The 14,985-nt window shown below is 35.8% G+C and overlaps 1 protein-coding gene across 7 annotated transcripts in view; it reads right to left on the bottom strand.

Moving 5' to 3' along the window:
• Nucleotides 1-14,985, bottom strand: part of RAP1A (RAP1A, member of RAS oncogene family) — a 71,020-nt gene that overhangs the window by 19,652 nt on the left and 36,383 nt on the right. For 6 of the 7 annotated variants that reach the window (XM_072766466.1, XM_072766460.1, XM_072766461.1 and 3 more), the window contains one exon: nt 1,253-1,336. The exons of the other annotated variant lie outside the window; for it this stretch is intronic. In XM_072766466.1, the coding sequence (XP_072622567.1) occupies nt 1,253-1,309 (57 nt within the window). In that variant the 5' untranslated portion in view covers nt 1,310-1,336. The remainder of the gene's footprint in view (nt 1-1,252; nt 1,337-14,985) is intronic. 7 annotated transcript variants of the gene reach the window in all.

The raw sequence follows: 14,985 nt of genomic DNA, 5'->3' as shown, positions 1-14,985 counted from the left end.
TTTCTACTTAAATGATCCATCCATAAAATTAGTAACTTAACAACTAGAATTTTGGGAATCATCCTCAATAGCTCCTTCTTTCCTAGTTCTCACATCAATCCAGCATGAAGTTATTTAATTCTCAAAACATCTACTTTTTCTCCCTCACTGCTATGGCCCCCATTTAAGCTTCCACAAACAATAATCTGGGGTTCGGAATTAGCTCCGAACTGTCCAGTCAGCCTCTCTTCTAAATCACGCCACACAGAGCAAAGTATTCTCTTTAAAACATATATCCAATTCTGTCAACACCCCTGTCACTGCCCCCACCCCCACCCCAAACCACTTTCAACTGCTTCTCACTGTCATTAGGAATAAGTTTCAAGTTTTTTTTTTTTTTAATGATTTTATTTCTTTATTCATGAGAGACAGAGAGGCAGAGACACAGGCAGAGGGAGAAGCAGGTTCCATCCGATTCCCAGATCACGCCCTGAGCTGAAGGCAGACGCTCAACCACTGAGCCACCCAGGAGTCCCAGTTTCAAGTTCTTATATGGTCTTCAAGTCAAGATCTGGTCTCTGCCTCTCACCTCATTTACTTCCTTCCAGTTTACTCAGGCCTCAGCAACTGTCACCAGCTCTCAGTTATTCAAATGCTAACTTAGGCTCTTTGAATAGGAGTCTCTCTTAAGAGTCTGTACTTTTCTTTCAAAGTATCTCTCTCACAATTTATAATGAGGTAGTTCTTTATTTAACTGTGCAATTATTATATCCCTCCACTATAATGGTAATCCCTGAAGGACTGTGACTGTTTTTGTTCACTGTTGTAACCCTGGAGTCTGACAGTACAGAAGCTCAACACATATTTACTAAATAAATACAGCATGTGTACAAAAAATAACTTCATTTCACTTAAGTCTGGGGTGGGAGTAGGGTAGGACTTACTGGTATCTGAAATAATCAGTCACTCCCACTAGAATGTAAAGTTCCTTAAAAAATCAGAACAATCTTATTCTTTGAATCACAATCACAAGTGCTTGGCACTTGGTAGGCAGCCAGTAAATAATCTGGTTAATGAAAGAATGAGTGAGCTACCACTGTAAACTACACATCTGTGGTTACTGAATGAATCTCAATTCCCTGTGGGCCAGATACTAGGCATATAAAAAATGCTGCCACCTTTTCTTGGTAGTGACTAAAAGTCTTAAGGCAAGCAAATATCAATGTTCTTCTTGTACTATACTAATTAAGTTAGAGTTAGGTGGCTAACTTACCAGAGCGGACTTCCCCACGCCTCCTGAACCAAGGACCACTAGCTTGTACTCACGCATGATGTGGTCTGTTTAAATACTGACAATCTAGGGAAAAAAACAAAAACCTAAAGATTAATAAACATCTAAGAATAATCTAAAAATGTATAACTGTTACATAAGATAAGGCAATATTTTGGTTTTTGTTTCCTTTCCTCCTTAAGACTATTAAGGGGAAGACAGGCACACAGTAAGACCATGCAGATTCTAATCAAGTATATAGGACTGCTGCCAGGCATTTTTTAATTCATTAAAGTTCATCTTTGACTAGGCATCAGTCATCATTAGAGCCTGTACATGTTACTTGTAAGAGTGATCAGAAAATAAGGTGATTAAAACTAGTAGTTGTCTTAGAACTACAATCATGAACCCAATTTTTTACAAAGCTATTGTTTAAATGATTTAACATACTTTTTTAAAAAGTTCACTCATGAGCTTTAATGGAGATGATATTTTATTTGCTAATATCATATAGTAATTATATACTATTTTGTTCATTATTCTATTATAGCTAAACCATGTAAAATGTTACCTTGAAAATTATTAGGCTATGAAAGGATTATTATTAGTGAAATTGTAAAAATTCTAGAAGTATTAGCAGTATATTCCATAAGACCAAATTGTAGAAAGAGAAAAAAAGAAATATAAACTTTATTTTTTAACTCCACGATTATCTTTTTTTTTTTTTTCCACGATTATCTTAAAACGTAAAAAGGCAGGAAAGAATTTCCAATGGTCATGATGGAATAAGTATGAATGGACAGTAAACAGCTAAAATACCAGATAAAATACACAAAACAATGTTTTCAGACATTTGAGAATAAGCAGTGTAGGACTATGATCTCTGAGAGATGCAACAAAATGAAGGCCTATATCTGCCATGGCTTTCTGCTTGGAGGCACTTTTCAGACAGTTGTACAAGGAGGAAGAACTCAATCAGATGCCAAAATGTGTATCAGAGAAGAGGGAGTTATGCATAGAAAATTCCAGAAATCTGCACAGGGGTTCACTTGAGTCTCTGGCCAAACATTAAACAGAGCAAGCAGGATGAAACTCCATGAGGTAAAGGCAAAGAATAAATAGAGATCTATAAGCTGAGCATTCCAGAGTGCTGAGAATACTGTAGTTCTGGTCAGAAAAGTTCTCCTTGTTGAAACACAGGCAATTTACTTGAAATCCCAGAAGATTCACAGACTTCTTGAGAAGCTATGCAAGACAGAAGAAAACAGAGTATCTTTAAAATGCTTAAAGGGAACTTGGGTGGTTCAGTCAGTTAAGCACCAGACTCTTGGTTTCAGCTCAAGTCATGATCTCAGGGTCCTTTGTCAGGATCTACGCTCAGCACAGTCTGCTTCTCCCTCTCCCTCTGCTACTCCCCCTGCTCTCCTCTCTCATAAATAAATAAAACCTTAAAAAAATGCTTAAAGAAAAAAATGGTCAACCTAGAATGCAATGAATATATACTTCCAAAATGAAAGTGAAATAAAAGATTTTTTTTTTTTCCAGATAGGAAGGAAGCAAGGAAGAAAGAAAAAGGAAATGAAAGAAAACAAAAGAAGGAAAGGAAGGAAGAAGGAAAAGCTGGGGGAAAAAATTCGCCAGTACACATTTTTAAAAAAGCAAAGGAAGTTCTTCAGGTGGAAGAAAACGGTAACAGATGGAAACCTGGATCTACCTAAAGGAATGATGACTACAAGAGGAATAAAAAGTACCAGAAATGGTGAATGAGAGTAAATCTACAAGCTTTTTTTGACCACTTAAAGCAAAACTAGGAGCTCCTGGGTGGCTCAGTTGGTTAAGTGCCTGCCTTTGCTCAGGGGCTCAGGTCATGATCTCAGGGTCCTGGGATGAATCCCCTCCTCACTGGATTCCCCTCAGCAGAGAGTCCACTTGTTTGCCCCTCCTCCTGCTCGTGCTCTCTCAAATAAATAAATAAACCCTTAAAAAAAAAACAAAACAAAACTAATAATGTATTACAACGTTTTACAACATACGTAGAAGTAAAAACATATTACAATAATAGCACAAACACACAAAAAGTAAGAGGACTAGGAGTATATTGTTCAAAGTTCTTAGTGTATCTGGAGTAGTATAATAATAATATAATAATATAATAATAAGTATTTGAAGATAAACTGTCATATGTTAAAATGATAAAATCTAGAGCAGACACTAGAAAAAAAATGATTCACCCATAAAATAGCAGAAAAAGTACAAAAAAGCAAGAAAGAACAGTGAAAAGATGGGAAAAAGATAAAACAAATAGCAGGAGAGCAGAATTAAAAGGCAACCACATCATTACATTAAATGTATATCATCTAATCGAATATTCCAACGTTCCAATTCAAAGTCAAGATAAGAAAACAAGACTAACCATGTTGTCTTCAAGAAACAAACTTTAAAAAAAGACACAGGAAAGTTAAAAGTAATATTTATTGGTGATATGTCACAATTGCTGCTGATATCACTATGTAGTTTGTTGCCTGCACTCAAAATAGAAACAAATACTAAATTTCATTTAGAAGTTAGTGAAAAATAAAGATTTTTTTCTATACAAGTGTTGGGGACCCTAGATTATGATTCCCTACCTATTCTAAGCAGTTAGCATATTGGTTACTCTAATTAAACTCAAACTTTATGGTTTTACATCTTCTTTATACCCTTTTACATTCTTAAGAGTTTATAATTACATGGATTCTCCAGAATGGATGTTTGATTTTCTAAATACTTTTTCTGCATCTATTTGTATTATATAGTTTTTATTTTTCTTCCCATCCATATGTCTGTTCATTCCACCTCAAATTTGTTCTAAGCCAGTATATAGTAGGGTCTAGCCTATGCAAAAGGAAGAAGTAAAATTGTCTTTATTCACAGATAACATGATCCCATATGTACAATACACAAATAAGCTCCCAGACTCATAATGTGAATTTAGCAAGATTTCAGGATAAAAGGTTGATACAAAATAATAACTATTATATTTGTATATACTGGCAAAGAACTGAAAAATGTAATCTAAAAAATACTATTTATAATAGTATCCAATAAGAAATAAAATACTTAAAAGATGAATTTAACAGAATATGTGCAAGGCTTATATACTGAAACTAAAAAACATAGCTCAGAGAAATTAAGGACACAGTAACTACAGAGACTTGCTATGTTATATTAAGATATATCCATAGTATTGTTAAGATGTCAATTCTCTCTAAGCTGGGTCTACAGATTCAATGCAATCCCAATCAACAGATTTCTTTTTTGTAAAAATTGACAAGATGACTTTAGCATTTTTTTGAAAATGCAAATAATTTAGTACAGTTAACAGTTTTGAAAAAGAAAAAAGTTTTATATACTATCTGATTTTAAGACAATATAGAACTACAGTAATAAAGATATTGTTATATTGTCATAAAGAGAGATCAGTGGCACCAAATTAAACCCAGAAATAAAACCATATATTATGTTTGGTTCATTTTTTTATAAAGGGACTATATAGTACCGATCCTTTAAGCTATCCCCCCAATGATCCTGGTCTCCTGGTATTCATAACTTGTTCCCTCTCAGTTTTCAAATCCTTGTGTAGTTTCTGACTAAGATTGGTTGAGTGACAACTGAATATTGCAGAAGTGACCATATGTGACCTCCTTTAAAAGGCACTGCAGCTTATACCATAATCTCTGGAATCAGTCTCTCTTAGGGAAGCCACTCACCATATCAGGAGGACACTCAACCAACAGCCCTTCAGAGAGGCCCAAATGGAGAGGAACTGAGGACTCCTACCAAGAGTTAGCACACTTTACAAAACACCTTCAGAAGCATATCTTGCAGTTTTAGTCAAGCTTTAATTCAGAGGATTGCAGTCTCATGAGACTATGAGCCAGAACATTCCAGTCAAGCCACTCCCAAATGCCTAATCCACAAAAATTGACAATAAATGATTATTACTGTTCTACGCCCAGTGGGATTTGTGTTAATCTGTTACACAGAAATAGACTGTTTCAGATAGGGGCAAAAATAATTCAGTATGTATAAGACAGTCTTTTGAACAAGTCAAGCTGGAAAAAAATGAACTTCAATCCTTACCTTTGTTCATAATAGCCAAAATCTAGAAACAACCCAAGTATCCATCATGAAGTGAATGGATAAACTGTGATATATCCAATCAATGGAATACTATTAAGTAATAAAAAACAGAATAAACTACTGACAGATTCAGAAACAAGATGGATCAATCTCAAAAAAAAAACAACAAAATAACCCACACAGTAAAAGAGTGACTACTGTTCGATTCCACTTACATAAAATTCTAGGAAAGATAAAACTAAGTTATAGTTCCAGAAAGTTACTTGGGGCCAGTGGTGGTAGGACAGGCATGATCACTATAAAGGAACTTTTCTGGGTGATGGAAATGATTTGTATCTTAATTATGGCGGTGGTTACATGGGTGTTTCCATTTATTAAATTTTATTGTACATTTTAAATTAAAGATTAATTATTTGAGAAAGACAAAGCACACAAGTAGGGCTTGGGAGGGGTGGGCAGAGGAAGAGGAAGAAGCAGAATTCCTGCTGGTCCAGGAGATCATGACCTGAGCCGCAGGAAGATGCTTAACTGAGTCACCCAAGCACCCCCTTTTTGAATTGCATTTAAAACAGGTACATTTTAGGAACCCTTGTGCATTGTTGATGGGAATGTAAAGTGATACAACCAATCTGGAAAATAGTATGGAGGCTCTTCAAAAAAATAAAAATAGAATTACCATATGATTCAGTAATTCCATTACAGGTACCTACCCAAATATGAAAACATTAAACCAAAAAGATATCTGCACCCTTATATTTATTGCAGCATTATTTATAATAGCCAAATTATGGAAGCAATCCAAGTGGCCATCAAAAGATGAATGGATAAAGAAGATGTAGTATATACAGACAATCGAATATTAATCATAAAAAAGAATGAAATCTTAGATGCCTGGGTGGCTCAATGGTTGGGCATCTGCCTTCAGCTCAGGGTGTGATCCTGGGGTCCAGGGATCGAGTCCCGCATCAGGCTCCCCGCAAGGAGCCTGCTTCTCCCTCTACCTATGTTTCTGCCTCTCTCTGTCTCTCATGAATAAATAAATAAATAAAATCTTTAAAAAAAATGAAATCTCACCATTTCTAACAACATGAATGGATCTATAATGGAGTATAATGCTAAGTAAAATAAGTCAGTCAGAGAAAGAAAGTACCACACGATTTCACTCATATGTAGAATTTAAGAAACAAAATAAATGAACAAAGAAGAAAAGACAAACCAACCAGACCCTTAACTATAGGCAACTGATCGTTCCATGGGGGAGGTGAGTGGGAGGATGGGGGAAACAGGCAAATGGGATTAAGGATATACTTACCATGATAAGCACTATAATGTATAGAAATGCTGAACCACTATATTATACACCTGAAACTAATATAACACTGTATGTTATACTGGAATTAAAATTTAAAAATAAATAAAATTTTTAAAATTTAAAAAGAAAAAAATAGGGACATTTTACTACATGTGAATTATATATATAGCTCCGTAGAATTCACTTAGGAAAACCCAATGGGGAAAAAAGGGAAATGTTTCAGAATAACAGTTACACATGCAGTTTTATAAAGTGAATATGTCCCCCAATGTGATGAGATTAAAAGGTGGGGCCTTTGGGAGGTAATTAGGATTAGATGAGGATTAGATGACTTGGACTAGTGTCCTTATAAGAGTCCCAAGAGCTTGCTTCTTTCACTCTCCACCAAGTGAAAATATAGGCAGTCATTTATAAGTCAGGAAGCAGATCCTCTTCTGATTTCCCAGTGCCTTGATCTTGGACTCCCCAGCTTCTAGAACTGAGAAATGCATTTGTCGTTTAAGCCACCCAGTCTATGGTAATTTGTTCCAGCAGCCCTTACCCACAGTAAGGGTAAATTATAGTGGACTATCCAACAGACATGGTAGCAGGTATGACTGTTGTTCTGAATCAAAACACATTTACCAAGTATATCCCAGGTACCAGTTCCGTATTAGGTGCAAGGGAGGCAAAAATGAAAAATATGTTTCCCATCCTCAAAGAGCCCATGGAGGAGGAAAAACTAAAATTACAATATGATGTGAACAGTTATTATAGAGCAGAGATTAAAGGGTTGGGGAAGTATGGAAGAACACAGGAGAGAGCAGGTTGGTTTTTCAACGGAGGTTACATAAGATCTAAGAGAAAAACTGAATAGGAATGTTCCAGGTAAGTAGGGAAAGACATTCTAAGCAGAGGAAACGGCTTGAGCAAATACTCTAAGTCACTAGATATACAAGATCTAGGGAATACCAGACAACTGGGTGTGGCCAGAACACACAGTTTAAAAACAAGGTATGGAAAATGGAGCAGGGTATGGAACCTGGGTTATGCTTGCAAAGGCACTTACCACATAAAAGAGAAATTCCTACAATTTATTTAGGAAGCAAAGGGGAGAAACAGTTTTTTGTTTGTTTGTTTGTTTGTTTGTTTGTTTTTTTAAGTAATACAGTCAGGTATACCTTCTGGAAAGACAACAACTAACAGTCTACTAAACAGAATGAAGGAGACATGAGAGGCAAGAATAGTCAGAAAGCTACTGAAATAGCGTGGGTGGAAAATGACACAGGCCTGCACAGCAGCACTAGTGCTGAAGAAGCGCAATCAATGGTTTTCTGAAGGTAAAACTGACAGGCCTCTAGCTAGTTACAGGTTATTATTAAGGGGATTTAAGAGGAATCAAGAATAACTCCTAAATATCTACTCTAGGAAAATTGGTGTCTAAAAAGAGGTTTAAAAAGAAAGTTAATATTCCTGCTCAAAATTAAGTTTGAGATTCCTATGGGAAAAGTAAATCTAAGTCTGGAAGCTCAGCAGAAACTAAAGGGCTAGAGGGTACAGACTTAGGAGTTGTTTTAAGAAATGTTTGTAATTGAAACCATAGTAGATGAGATCAACCAAGAAGGACTTATTCAGTGAAAACAGAAGAAATCTAAGAATCAAGCCCTGAAAAAAGACCACATTTTACAACACAGATGGACAGGAAGTTCAGAGGAAACTGTGAGCTGAAAAAGGTTTGTGCCTGACACTAATCATCCTCTGTCTGTATCAGGTGGTTCTCTTATTTCCATGAAAGCAAAACAAAAACAAACACCTTGACTATTAAACACAAGAGCATGTAAATATATCCAGACAGATCTTATCTGTAAACCCTTTTTCAGGTCCCTCGTGGTTCTGAGCTGGGGACCACTGTCATTTTAACAAGGCGTAAATACATCATCTCTCTAATCCAAATATGTATATCTTTCCAGAGGGAATCCTAATATAGCAAGGTTCATTTACATTCCCCAAACTGCCTCCTAGGGCAACAGAATTTGGGAAAAGCACTCAGACACAGCCAAATTATTTTGGGTATTCTGCAACAACAAAATATTTGGCCCCTGTTCCTCAACTCAAGCAGTAAAATATTCAAATCCCAAAGCCATTTTTCATATATATAGTATATATTTTTCATATGTACTATATATCCAGAAAATTATTTTCTTTACACATAATACCATGGGTCATGAATGTATACACATATGCACACATGCAAATGCAAAAATAATACAGCTCAGATAAGAAAACAGACACATACAAATACACGATAAGGAATAATGTGGATTATTTTCTTTTGAAAGAGGTTAATTCTAACTCATTACTGCCAAGTTAGAAAACCACTATGTTCTTCGAAGCAAACCATGCCTTTTTATGGAAATCTCTTGTGCCCTGCATTCCCAACACAGCACCAGAAAATTTCTCACTCTGGTTAAGATTCCCTGACAAATAAGGAGGACAAGAATAAACATTACACTACACTATGTTTAAATTTTAAGTCAATCTTAAGTTCCTAACATTATAGTCCAAGCTATAATACAACAAATTTTTCATTCTTCCTTCAAAACTACTTCTAAATTTCACAAAATAACATAATTGTCTTTATGACACAAATCAATTCCAATTTTGTTGTTTCAGTTTTTAAATATGTAAACTAATTACAAGATGAGACAGTTTCTCCTACATAAATGAACCTATAAAACAAAATTCATTTAAGAAAATTTTGTTGTGATGAGAAATTTCAAAGAAAGTTTTTTTTACATTAAAGAACCCTGAAGGTAGTTTCTTAACAAGCAGTTATATTGTTGATTATATTTACAGAAGCCATGAATATTTTATTTTAAAGATTTATTTACATATTTTAGAGAGGGAGGAAAGGGCAGAGGGAGAGGAGAAGCAGACTCCCCCCTGAGCCCAGAGCCCAACATCAGGCTCTATCTAACAACCCAACCTGAGATGAAACCAGAAGTCCCAGACACTCAACCAACTGAGCCACCCGGTGTCCCAGAAGCCATGAGTATTTTATTTTATTTATTTTTAAGATTTTATTTATTTATTCATGAGAGACAGAGAGAGAGAGAGAGAGGCAGAGACACAGACACAGAGAGATCCAGGCTGCCCACAGGGAGCCTAAAGCGGGACTGGATCCCAGATCCCAGGATCACACCCTGAGCTGAAGGCAGATGCTCCACCACTGAGCAAACGCAGATGTCCCAAAATAAGTTTAATTACTTTTTTTTAAAAGATTTTTATTTATTTATTCATGAGACACACACACACACACACACACACACACACACACACACACACACGGCGGGGGGGGGGGGGGGGCAGAGACCTAGGCAGAGGGTAAAGCTGGCCCCATGCAGGGAGCCTGATGTGGGACTTGATCCTGGGACTCCAGGATCACACCCTGGGCCGAAGGCAGGCGGTAAACCACTGAGCCACCCAGGGATTGTCTTTTCTTGTTATACCTACTGAAGTCAGTATTCAACAACAGAGTGCCTGAATTATAGTAGGTGTTCCCTTTCTGGAAATTCAGTCTAAAAATATCTCTAGATATGATCATCTAAGCCCTTTGAACTCTACCTTCACAGAATAGTCCAGTCCATCTCTGGGTAACCTAATTGTTAGAATGTTCTTTACACCGCTCTATTTCTTTGTAGTGGCTACTTACTGGGTCTCTGTCCTCTGAAGTTAAACAGAATAAAGAGAATTCCTATTCTGAAGTCTATATCCCTCAAATATTTGGAAACACTTATCCCCTGCCCCTAATATCCTCTATTTCAGTAAGCAGTCCTATTTCCTTTTTCAAATGGTAAAGGTTTCAAAATCTATAATCATTCTGATCTCCTCTGCAAATTCTTTAACTCTTACTTTCTAAAATAAAAGTATTTAGGGCAGCCCGGGTGGCTCAGCGGTTTAGCGCTGTCTTCAGCCTGGGGCATGATCTTGGAGACCCAGGATTGAGTCCCACATCGGGCTCCCTGCATGGAGCCTGCTTCTCCCTCTGTGTCTCTACCTCTCTCTCTTCTCTCTGTATCTCTCATGAATGAATAAATTAAATCTTTTTTAAAAAGTATTATATGCTAATTAATTAGTACTATTAGCAGGCATTACTAAAAAGCTTAAAATTAAAAAAAAAAGCAGTCACTGTATCCTTTAACTTACAACAGCTACTTCAAATTTCTAGCTTCTCTGAGTGTTCCCCATATTTCCTTTCTTTTAAAAGATTTACTTATTTGAGAGAGTACGTGTGTGGGGGTGGGATGTGTGGCAGAGGGAGAGAATTTCAAGCAGACTCCCTGATGAGTGAGCCAAAATCATGAGTTGGAGGCTTAGCCAACTGAGCCACCAATTTAAAAAAAAAAAATTTTTTTTTTTAAAACACAAGGTTTCTACAGTTTATGTTCCTGCATTTCTTTATTGAATGATACATCCTCACTTCTTTGTGTATTAAAAAAAGAACACAAATTCTACTGTTTTAAAAGAAATTCATCTGTCATTTATCCCCAAGTAAATCTTTACCAAAATCTTAAGACTGTATGACTTAGTAAAGCTTGACTGAGACAATCATCCCATTCACTACACCCTTGAAATCATTCTCCAAAAGTTCAAGGGAAGGACTAAATATTCCAACTCTCTTATTCAGGAAAGCAAATTTGACAAGTGGTCTTGAAAGGCTTAATATTCTATTATGACAACACATGCAATAATCTACCATTTGAAATTCCCTAAATAATAGGTTACTTAGGTATACTTTTTAATAATCGTATAGCAGCTGTGGTTTAGTTCCTCTTTCATTCTTATTGTTTATGTCCCCTCTCGTTTTTTTTTTATTGTACTTACCAGGTCAGCCTTTCCTAGGAATCAACTTTGGCTTTATTGTTCCTTTCCTATAAGCTTGTTTTGTATTTCTTTAATATCTGCTTTTATGTTTATTTCTTCATTCCCTTCTTTTTCTCTTTTTCTAAATTAGCTTGGAGGCTTGGCTCTTTAATTTTCAGCCTTTTTTCTTTTCTAATTAATATCCCAAGCCTTCCAGCAGGGATCCTTTTTCCTTCTACCTAAAGTGTGTCTTTTTGAAGTTGTCATAGAGATGTTCTATTAGCAGCAAAATCTGTTTTTATTTATTTGAAAATTATATATTACCTATACTCTTTTTTTAAAAAAAGATTTTATTTATTTATTCATGATAGAGAGAGAGAGGTGGAGACACAAGCAGAGGGAGAAGCAGGCTCCATGCCAGGAGCCCGACGTGGGACTCAATCCCAGGACTCCAGGATCGCGCCCTGGGCCAAAGGCAGGCAATAAACCGCTGAGCCACCCAGGGATCCCCTATCACCTATACTCTTAAAGATATTTTTGCCTTGGGAATCCCTGGCAGTGTGTGTCTCTCATGAATGAATGCATGAATGAATGAATGAATGAATAAATAAATAAATAAACACTTTTTAAAAAAAGATATTTTTGCCTTAAGAGTTATTTATTCACAGCACACTGTAGTTATTATCCTCATGTCCTTTGGCTTTAATTTTCCTTTTGATAAATTGCAGATCTTTCAAAAATAATCTATCTTCTCACTCTGGCTATTTTTAAGACCTCTCAATGTGTGTAAATTTAACTATGAATTGTTTAGGTTTATATTTTTATTAATCCTTCATTTGACTTCTTGAATTTGTGTATATCTGGATTCTGCTTTTTTTTTAGATTTTATTTATTTATTCATGAGAGACGCATGATAACTCTGATAACTAAACAATATAACATATTTTAGTCACACATAAAACAAAATGCCTGCCATGGGAAAAGTTAAGTGCTTTTTCCCTTTTAAAGTGAAACAAATATAGGACCAACATTTTGGTTGATAAAAATATTGCCACATTAGAAAACTACTATGAGGATCCTAGTTTATTAGTTTGTGTGCTTTCAGATCTTTAAATCTATCTTAGCATGGCCATAGTTGTCTTGAGTTTCTGATTCGTGTAAACTCTGAAGTTATACACAGGTTCCTGCTACCAGAGGTTACTTGTTTAGTGACAAGAAATACCACAGGCAGACACCTTTGTCTTTTAAAAATTCCACTGGGAACAATCTTGGTCCTAATCAACTTAATTTTTGAGATGAGAGGAGGTCAGAAAAAATATAATAAAATTATTTAAAGCCCTGTTTTCATGACAGATATATCAATTTAATCAGATCTAGAAACTGGCTATAAAAATAAGAATGAATAATTTAATTAGGAATCTTTGATTTTGTGCCTACCACAAAGAAATATACAAGAAGATATAAAACTATTGATTTTTCTACGATTTATTTTAAAGAGTTACATTGGCTGAAGCATTTTATTTTGTCATAATGGAATCAGATGAGTATCACATAAATGGGAGATCTTAATCTGGCAATCAGGAGTTATAAATTGCTGACCACATGTTTATAAATGGATTTTTTTCATAAGAATCAAACAGTTCCAAATATTGTTCCTGTATGGCCATCAACCCAGGTCAGATAAGCTACCATCAGCTTATACCTGGATGCTTATACCTGGATTACTGTGATGGCCTCTCATCTGGTTTCCCCACATCCAATTTTCCCCCTCCAATCTTTTTTTCCACAATGAAGCCAGATGATTATAAGAAGATTATAAAAATTTAATCATGTTACTGACCCTCCTTCCAAATCCCTCCAGTTAAGATACTTCAGTGCTTCTCCACTACTTTTAAATAAAGACCAAAAATGTTAACATAGCCCATAAGGGTCTGCACAGTTTGGTCCAAAACTCTTACTCTAGTTTACCTCACAATATGGTCCCTCTCATTCTCAATGCTCCAGCCAACTGGCTTTCTTTAATTTTCTTCAGTGCGCCATGTTCTCTCCTTGCCAAAGGCATAGATCAGCTGGTAAAATTGTTTTGGAAAAAAATTCAGCAGGAAAGGAGACAGGGAGTTATTAGTTCATGGGGCATGGAGATCTGTAATTTGAAGAAAGTGATATTTGAATGGAACACCTAAACGTAATGGGAAGTTAGACTACAGTTATGCAGACCTCTGAGATATGCTGACTTTCAAAGAGAAAGGAGAGTACCTAACAAGTACAGTGTAGTTAGCAGATAAGAGCTAAATACAGGCTTTTCAGAACATGGTAAAACTATAGCTTTTGCTTGCCAAGAGATGTGAAGTCACTGAATGGTTGTGAGCAAAGGAAGACAGGTCCCCACGGAAATTTTAAATAGATACCCTGCTGTTATATGGTGAAAGGAAGGAGGAGGTGAAGGGCAGAGTAAGGAAAATTATGTGAAAGCAAATGAAACAACCCAAAAGAGGGGATCCCTGGGTGGCTCAGCAGTTTAGCTCCTGCCTTTGGCCTGGGGCGTGATCCTAGAGTCCTGGGATCGAGTCCCATTTTGGGCTCCCTGCACTGAGCCTGCTTCTCCCTCTGCCTGTGTCTCTGCCTCTCTCTCTCTCATGAATAAATAAATAAAATCTTAAAAAAAGAAAAAGAAAAAGAAACCCATAAGATGGAAATGGACCAAAGCAGTAGTGGCAAAGTATTAAGACTTAGTTATCTTCTAGATATACTTTGAAGTCAGGACTAAAAGGAGTGAGGAGTTGGGAGGGGAAAAAAATAATTAATAGTTAATAAATAAATAATCAAAAGACAGTAAAAAAAAACAGAAGACACCAAGCTACAAATCCTAGATGTCCAGAGAATATCAAGCAGAATACCAAAAAATCTGTACCTAGGCATATATTCAAGTTGTAGAAAATCAGAGGGAAAAAAAATGCTGAAAGAAGTCAGAAGGAAAAAACACTTTACTTACAGTGCAGTAAGAATGAGAATTACATCCAATTTCTCTTCAGAAAGTACACAAGCATAAAGAGAAGTGAAATATTTAAGGTGTTGAAAGAAAAAACCCATCAAGCTACAATTCTGTATTCAGCAAAATTATCCTTTATATGAAAGATATACAGACTTTCTCAAACAAAAATTCAGGAAATTTGTTGCCAGTAGACCTGCCCTGCAAGAAATGTTAGAAGTTCTTCTGAAGGAAGGAAAATGATTTAGGGTAGGTACTTGGACCTAAATATGAATGTATGAAAGTAAAATAAAAACTTTTATTTTCTTATCTTACTTGATCTAACAGATAATAGTTTGTTTGGAATAATAACTATATTATGTGACTATAGCTTATGGATAAGTGAAATGAATAACAGCAATGTTAAGAGATTGGTGGGAAAAACTGGGAATACTTTGCTAAAATACGTGTACTACCCTGTGAAGTGGTATG

This window comes from Vulpes vulpes, chromosome 8 (assembly GCF_048418805.1).
Source record: "Vulpes vulpes isolate BD-2025 chromosome 8, VulVul3, whole genome shotgun sequence".
NCBI classification, from domain to species: Eukaryota; Metazoa; Chordata; class Mammalia; order Carnivora; family Canidae; genus Vulpes; species Vulpes vulpes.
The sequence above is the reverse complement of the archived record's forward strand: the minus strand, read 5'-3'. Positions and strand labels throughout refer to the sequence as shown.